The 8619-nt window shown below is 51.3% G+C and overlaps 1 protein-coding gene across 1 annotated transcript in view; it reads right to left on the bottom strand.

The window, feature by feature from the left end:
- Nucleotides 1-1005: 1005 nt before the first annotated feature.
- The window catches only part of LOC117870342 (butyrophilin subfamily 3 member A1-like), a 30645-nt gene continuing 23031 nt past the window's right edge, over nt 1006-8619 (bottom strand). The window contains exons 10-12 of the mRNA XM_034757479.1: nt 3944-3964; nt 3768-3794; nt 1006-2725 (exon numbers count right to left, since the gene is read on the bottom strand). Of these exons, the coding sequence (XP_034613370.1) occupies nt 1842-2725; nt 3768-3794; nt 3944-3964 (932 nt within the window). The 3' untranslated portion in view covers nt 1006-1841. The remainder of the gene's footprint in view (nt 2726-3767; nt 3795-3943; nt 3965-8619) is intronic.

Raw genomic sequence — 8619 nt, 5'->3', positions numbered from 1 at the left:
CCTCTTCTCATCCCTGCTCCACCCCTTCTCTGAAGCCCCCACTGCCCACCACTGCCTGGTGAGTTCCTCCTCTCCCCTCCTCCACTCCAGCCCCCTTCCCCAGATGACCCTTCTGCCCACCAGAGCCCTCCTCTCCTCCACCTCCCGAGACTGCGTTGCTGGCTGTGTCCCTCCTCACCCCTCTGCCCTCGCAGGGGAGGGGATGGAGGAGAGGAGGGACATGGAGAGCATGAGCAATGGGGGACTCACGGGGAGGGGGTGGAGGAGGAGGGACACAGTGAGCAGCCGCAAGGGGGCTGAATGGGGAGAGGGCCAAGCGGCAGAGGGGTGGGGCCTGGGGCCGAGCAGGAATGTGGGTGGTGCCACGGGTGGAAGAGGCGGGACAGGCAGCTAGCATCCCCCAGTGGAAGCTTCACTCACTGGCCATGCCCTGTGGTCATGCAGCGACGCCTGCAGAACAGTCAGCCAAACGGAGCAGACAAAGTTCAGAGGTTATTACAGGGCAGCTCCAAACTCGTAACACCCCGTGATTGTCATGTCTTCCCCGAACATCCACCTGCCCCCACCCCCCACCCCCTACACACACACCCATGGTAGCCAGTGTCCTGCCTGCGCTGGGAAGCTGATTGCTGGCTGCTGCCAGAGTGGAAATGGCTGGTTTGGGCACTGCCTGCACCAAGAGAAAGGTGTTTTCACACGTAACACCTCCCTGGGGTTCACCTCCACCAGCTACAGGGAGGTAAAACGCCCACAGTACCAAGGCGGCCCAGTCTCTGCTAGGATCTGACGATGAGAGCGCTGTCTGGCCCAGCCAGCTCATTGCACTCACACCTTTCATCTAGTGTAGATTCAGCTTCTTTGTGCAGTGCTGCCCAGGGCTCCCTGCCCCCCATTCACTGCTAGGTCCCATCACAACCTGCAGTAAACTGACAGCCAGGCTGTAGGGTTTACATGCAGCACACCTAGCAGCAAAGCTAGACACGGTGCACGAGACATGGGGTCACACTTTACAGCTCCACACACAGCCACAAGCTAGAAACTTACTTTTATTTATTTTAAACCAAAGCTGAGATTCTCCCACAATCCCAGGACTCCAGGAGCTGGGGCTTTATCATGGGACTTGGCAATGCTGCCACTGGCAACCTGTTCCCCTCCTGCACCACACCCCCCTCACTATAATTTCCAACAGTGTTTGAACTTCCCCATGCCCTTGTTCCACGAGAAGCTTCTGCAACATTGTCCATCATCCCTGCTCCCAGTGAGACCAGCCAGCCCTGCTAGAGCCCAGGGAAGGGCTCTGGGTTTGGACAGGGGGCGGGGTTCAGCCCTCGGGGTGCTGCTCAGTGTGAGACTATTACAATCCAGTGTGATACACAGATTCTGCCACCCACTCACATGGCCTGAGGCTGGCAGGAGCAGTGTGTGTGTGTGTCTGCAATGGAAGTGAGTCAGTGCCACTGCGAGACCCTTCCCCTCTGCATCCCCCAACCGGTGTGTATTGAATTTCCTACATTTAACAGTCCTGTTAACGCAGTTCCCATCAATTAGCACATTCCAGTTTAACAGGGGATTGGTTTAAAGCATTATCATGAATTGCTGTGGTTCTCTTTAGAGTTTGGGGTCGGGAGGAAACATCTGACGTGTCGCCATTTCTCCACTTTCCCATTAGAGCGAGGTTCTTTCCCAAGTGTCAGCATTTGGGTCTGATTCACGCAATGTATTTCCTGGCCCTGGTATGCCTGGAAGAAGAGTCAGCTCCAGAGACCCTTCTGGAGTCAAGTTCTCAGTGTTTTTCTTTCATGATTCCCTTTGCCCCATGGGAGGGGTTCGGCAGGTGGGTTTCAGACCTGGGAGTTTTGGCTGTTCTTTCCCCCCTTCTGTCTGGGGGGTGTTTCCAGTTGTTGATGCACCTGCTCTGTTTTATCCTCCATCCTCCATTTCGTGGGCAGGAGCTTTTGGAAATGTTCTCCCACAGATGGCCTTGCCCTGTTTTTTTTCACTTGCTTGTCTCCAGGGGCTGGGTGCTGTCCAGGCGATGGGGCTTCTTTTTCCTGTGGCAGGTCGCTCTGTGTTGTTTTCTGCCCCTTCCCTGTCATTCGGGGCAGGGGCTCTAGAATCTCCTGACTAACAGACCCACTAACTCCTAATTTCTGGGGGAAATCCCAGTCGCTGGGGGGGCAGATGCTGAGGGGTTTCCTCTGGTCCCTCCCCGCAGCATGACCAGGGCTGAGGAACGGAAACAATCTCTCAGAACCTTCCACAGGAATCTCCAGGATACGGGCCATTGAATTGACACTATAAAACGAGATACTCCCCCCTTCTAGATCCAGATACACCCCAACCACTGTCGGCCTCACACCCAAGTTCTGGATCACAGTGTCAGCCTCCCTGGGATAATACTGCCCCTCAGACCTCCCCAGAGCCCAGCACCCCCCCTCATGTGGTTTCTCCAGCCTCTCCTGTTTCACTCTGCCCCTCACAGTCTTACTCAGCACTCCCAGCTCCCAGTCCAGCCTGTCCCCCACCTCCACCTCCCAGTACCCCCGGCAAGCCCCTCCCTCCCCATCATGATCCTTCCTGGCCACAAACCCCTCCCTCCCCACAGCGACCAGGGCCCCAGGGGGTGTAGCCAGCCCTAGGGAGGCAGGGTCGTGTTGGATTCTTCGGCCATCCTTAGAGATGGTGAGCTCGGGGTGTTTGCAATCTGGATCCAGGGTGACACAGACTGGGGAGAGAAACCAGAATATCCCCATTAGCCATCGGTCAGTCAGGGACCCCACGATCTGACAGGAGAGAGATTCCAGCCAGAAGAGACAGAGCGAAAGGCCAAGAGTTAGGCATTGGGGTGGCTAGTAGGACTGGCACTGCTAGCCTGGATCCAGCCTGGGGCTCCAGGGACTTCCAGATCTGTGATTGGGCCTGACCCCCATGCTGGTGGAGAGGTGGGGAGAGCAAGAGTAGGGGATTGGACTTCTTGTATACTCTCACTCCCATCTGCACAGGATCTGTCCCTGGGGAAAGTCCCTCTAAGCTGCGCGGCCGTGCAACAGGCTATTAAAGGCTGTGCAGGTGGAGAAAGGCACCTCTCCCCTGGCCCAGCCTGCACCCCAAACCCCTCATCCCCAGCCTCACCCCGAGCCCACACCCCCAGCTAGAGCCCTCACCCTCCACCTCTGCCCCAGCCCTGAGCCCCCTCCCACACCCTAAGCCCCTCATCCCTGGCCCCACCCAGAGCCTGCACCCCCAGCCAGAGCCTTCACACACCCCCCACAACCCAACCCTCTGCCCCAGCCCTGAGCCCCGTCCCACACTCCAAACCTCTCGGCCCCACCCCCGCCACACATCACCTCCATATTGGTGCACATAACAAACTTCATTCTGCACATGGATGTAAAACATTAGGGGGAACATTTCTCCTGGGGGCCCATGGATTGTGTCCAGGGAGGCTGAAGACTTTTCAGGTTGTGGAGGGAGGGCTGAGTGGGGCTGTAGGGGGAGCTGACAAGGTGGGGATGGATCATTGCTGATGGGTCAATGGGAGATGGGGTGAGGGCATCAGCACTAAGGGGGGGATTGCAAGGGAGCTGCCCGGGGGTGAGACTTACAGCTCAGGGCAGCGTGTTCAGGACCATTCATGGCATCCAGCCCTGTGGCTCTGCAGCCAGCACACGTCCTGCCCCGCCTGCCCCATGGGGACCCCACACCTCTGACAGCTCAGTGACATACCCCAGCACAGAATCTGCTCAGCCCCTCACAGCCCCACTCACCCATGTAGCTCCGAGCCCTCCTGAAATCTGCAAGGGAAGAGGAACAAACATGGTCAGGGGCACGGCAAATGCAAGGAACTCACTCCCACAGGAGATGCTATTCTGGGAGAGAGGTCATTGGCAGATATCAAGGAAATGAGCGATGTGAAATGTAACATGATAACACGTTCTCTTACCTAGCTCTCTGACCGCTTTGTCTGAAATGGAAAGAGATGGAGTTATTCCCTGTCATTTAGGCATAGGACTCAGTTCTGGGTGCTGCTCTGTGATGATGTGATCACTTTATACATTGTTCATGGTCCCTCACTGCCGAAGGAGAAATGTCCCAGTTCATCCCAGGGACCAGAGATTTATGGTAATTGCAATGCCCATCTCTCAGGGATGTCTTTATATTGTATCTTAGTATCAGGGACTGGAGCAAATGTTGTTCTCAGTGATGCTACTGTAAATCCAAAATAACTGAATGTGTTTTACTGGAACGAATCTGGATTTACACCTGTGTCACTCAGAGCAGAACTCAGGCCTGTAAGAAGCTGTTGTTTGGCTGTGGCCCCCAGCAGCCTGGGGATTTTAAAGGCAGACTGACTGGATAAAATTCCTGGGTGGGATTTGCAAAGCATCCAACCTTGATGGAAGGTGCGTGTCTGGAGACCTCTATGGCTCTGACATTGTCCACCCTTCCATCTCAGGAGAATTTCTTTCTGTTTTACTAACAGCCCTTTGGAGCATCAAAACTACACACTCCAGCTGTAACTAGGGGATAGACATGCAGATGATTGGAGCTTAGAGCTAGGATCTGGTCTTGGCAACAAAGCATGGAAACATGAGCCACGTTGTGGGAAATGGCCTAGAAGAGCCTACACTCCAACAGTCATCTATAGAAAGCGACTGGCTCCCTCCTGCTGCATCATAACAATGTGATTGGCATTGGATGGTAAAGGCAAGGTGACACCTGTCTGTTTAACCTAGGGTGACCATATTTCCCAAAGGGAAAACAGGACACCGTGTGTGGCTGGCCCAAGGTCTCCTCCCCACAGGGCAGGCCTCAGCTGCTTGCCCGAGGCATTCCTCCCCCCCGCCCAAGACTGTCACTGGTCGCTCGAACCCTGTCTGCCCCCTACTTGAGGCTGCCGCTGGTCACTGGAACCCTACTTGCCCCCCCACACACTGGAACCCTTCCTCCCCCCCTCCAGCCCAGCCTCCCGCTGCTCAGGGCTGGCATCTCTGTTCATCTCCCCCACATGTTCCCCTGCACCACATCACACTTTTCTGACAAAAGTGGGCATTTGCCCCATTTGCTCTTCCCAACTGATCAAGTTGGCAAGAGCAAACGGGACAAATGCCCTCTTTTGCCAAAAAAGTCAGGATGGCTGGGACAGGGCTTAAAAAAGGGATTGTCCCAGCCAGAACGGGACGTATGGTCGCCCTAGTCTAACCAGGCACAAGGGCTGGTAACCCTGTGTCTGCTGCAGAGCTCACAGTGCTGCCGTGGGACTGGAGTGACTAATGTGACTCAGATTCAGTATGGGTCGTTCCAAACAGAGTGACATGGGGCTGTTCCAAACATTGGGTACATCTACACTGCAGCTGGGAGTGAGCTTCCCAGTTTGGGCAGGCAGACACATGCTGAAGCTAGTGAGCTAAAAGCAGCCGGGTACCTCAGATGGTGACTTGGGCTAGTACAAATCTGCCCGGATCCTCTGTGTATATACTTGGATGGTTACACTGAGCTGCTGCACCTGCTATCCATAACCACACTGCTATTGTTAGCATTACCTCAAGCAGAACTAGCCTGTGTCTGGCTACCCAAGCTGGGAAGATTGCTCCCAGCTGCATTCAGGGTGGATTTAGGGGGCGGCGATCCAGGCGACCACCTGAGGTGCTGGGACTGGGGGAGCACCAAGTTTGGGGTGTTGTTTTTGTTGTTAGCAACAAAAGGGAAAAATAGAATGTTTGAAGGAACATGTTTCAGGTATTCCGTATGAGGATTCATTTTTCACTAACCTATTAGAATGTTCTAGACCTTTGCAGAATCTTGTGGAACCTTCCAGACTTTCTGAGAACTACATTTTTCTTGAACCTTCTAGAATCTTGTCAGTCATGCCCCCACAGGCATATAAGGAGGGGGGTGTCACCAGTCAGTCAGTGAGATATAAGAATGAACTGAAGTGAAGTGAGAGCCGAGATGCGATATTGTGAACCTTGTTTTATTGTGTAATTGTGGAAGTGTACTTGTATTTTAAGACTTCAAGAGTATAAGTAGTGACTAATGAAGGACATATTTAAGGAGACACCAGAGATATCTATTGAACCCCTATGTACTCAACAATATAAAAAAATACTCTTACTTCTTTTACCATTTTTAACACATAATGTTTGATGACTTTCTAAGACGTGGAACACAGATTTTTGCTCTCCCTAACACTGTCTGTCTTCCCCCATAGAAAATAAAATATGCCCCTGAAGAAGCCTTCAGGAGCTTAGTAAAGGAAGCAAAAAGCTGAGTTGTAATCTAGTTTGCAGCAAGGGAAAAATTTGATTGGAAAATATCTGAAACAGAACAACATAGACTGGGCTTTAGGCAGTAACGGTTGTCCCACTGCAGAAGAAATTGAGGTGCTAAGTGTAAATGATGGAAATCCTATTTCTAAGGAATTATCAGATTTTCCTGAGGAATGGAAATGTGAGGAAAGGGATGCAGAATTGGCCTGTTTGCCTGGCAGCATAAAGGACAGTGATGATAAAGAAGAATGTGGCTCACATGAAAAGGAGAGAAATGATAAATGTAACCCTTCTGCCAGGTGAAGCCAGCAGCAACTAGGACCAGGTTCAGTATCTAGAGGTTCCTTTTCAACAATACAACACAGAACTAGATTAAGTCCCCACCCAGTAACCTGGGAAAATTACACACCACCCCTGGGCACTTCTGAGAAGCAATACTTCCCCACTCGGAAGCAGAGTCTGAGTCTAGAAAAGAAACTTTTAATGAAAGGAGGGCAGTCACCTGAAATTAATTAGGGAAAATGCCACAAGCAGGATTCATAACCATAAAACTATGAACAGGACACCCACCCCACAGTGTGTGGGGCAGTGCCTTCTGCCTCATGTTCTTGCGTTCTACAACCAAACGTTTCTTTTCTGTGCCCCCCTCTGCTCCCTCACCATATTCCATTCACAGTGGTTGTCCTTGGTCAGTGAGGACCCAGGGTTCAGAGGTGCATCTGTGTGACTTAACCTCCCACCCGGGGAAGGTTGCTTGCTCCACCCTCTGAGCACTTGCTCTGGCCACCCATCAGTCACCTTCTACCGCCACCTACCTCTATGCTGTAACCTCTGCAGGTCAGTCTCTTAGCGATTGTTAGCTCTTAGCAAGCAGGACAGAAACCACCACAACTGATTTCAGCTCTGACTGAGCATTTAAAATAACAAAGTGGCTCCTCATAAAGCCTATTTAGCTCTTTCTTTGAACAGTGGGGAGGAACAGGCTAACCAGACTGAGGACCCATAGAGAGAGTCATAAGAACATAAGAATATAAGAACGGCCATACTGGGCCAGACCAAAGGTCCATTTAGCCCAGTATCCTGTCTACCGACAGTAGCCAATGCCAGGTGCCCCAGAGGGAGTGAACCTAACAGGTAATGATCAAGAGATCTCTCTCCTGCCATCCATCTCCACCCTCTGAAAAACAGAGGCTAGGGACACCATTCCTTACCCATCCTGGCTAATAGCCATTAATGGACTTAACCTCCATGAATTTATCCAGTTCTCTTTTAAACGTGGTTATAGTCCTAGCCTTCACAACCTCCTCAGGCAAGGATAATAATATATGGAGATATACCTATCTCATAGAACTGGAAGGGACCCTAAAAGGTCATCGAGTCCAGCCCCCTGCCTTCACTAGCAGGACCAAGTACTGATTTTGCCCCAGATCCCTAAGTGGCCCCCTTAAGGATTGAACTCATAACCCTGGGTTTAGCAGGTTAATGCTGAAACCATTGAGCTATCCCTCCCATTTAACACCTTCTGGTTGGGACACCTTCAACACCTTCTGGTTGGGACACCTCTCCCCACCCCTCTTACTTTCACAGGGCTCTGGCATTGAAGCCCCTGGCTTAATGAGGTCCTTTCAGCTGAGGGTAAGCCCCTCATTTGGGACAGGTTAAGCATAGTTCTGCTCCCCTTTATTCATACAATAATGACAAGAACATTGGTAACAGCATTTCACTATCCCAGCATTCAGTACTAAAGTGATTTGTTACCTGTCACCAACCAACATTGATCACTTTGAGTAACACAGCTCTATCTGGTGGATATCTAGGCAGAGTAGGTGTGTTCATGTAAATACAGGTATCAGAGGGGTAGCCGTGTTAGTCTGGATATACTGTAAATACAGTTTGCTCCTGAAGTCTCTCCCCTTCCCAGCTAGCCATCAGGGGAAAGCTCATTCAGACCCTGCTTACATGAAGAAGAATCAGCCTTGCATGGTGACAGAAACAGCAGTCAGAAAAACTGCACACCACAAATTGATATATCTGATCCTAATTTATGGCCAAAGATCCTAAAATCTGCTGATATTCATCGTACAATTTGAATGGGCCGGGCAAAATCAAGGATATGACATATCCGATAAATGAGCAAAAATGACATATCTCAAAGTCACACTGCAAAAGAGTGCTTGAGAATGGTGGGAAACTGAATCGGCGTTGGCTAGTTTACTCAAAATCAACTGATAAAGTGTTCTGGTTTTCTTGCAAAATATTTTACAAGAATGCCAAATTGTTGCTTGCACTTTTGGGGTACAATTACTGGCATAACATAACTGATGCTCTGAAGTAACATTAAAAGTCACCC

This window comes from Trachemys scripta, unplaced genomic scaffold, assembly GCF_013100865.1.
Source record: "Trachemys scripta elegans isolate TJP31775 unplaced genomic scaffold, CAS_Tse_1.0 scaffold_26, whole genome shotgun sequence".
Taxonomy (NCBI): domain Eukaryota; kingdom Metazoa; phylum Chordata; order Testudines; family Emydidae; genus Trachemys; species Trachemys scripta.
Note: the sequence above shows the minus strand (reverse complement) of the source record. Positions and strands in the feature narration are given on the sequence as shown.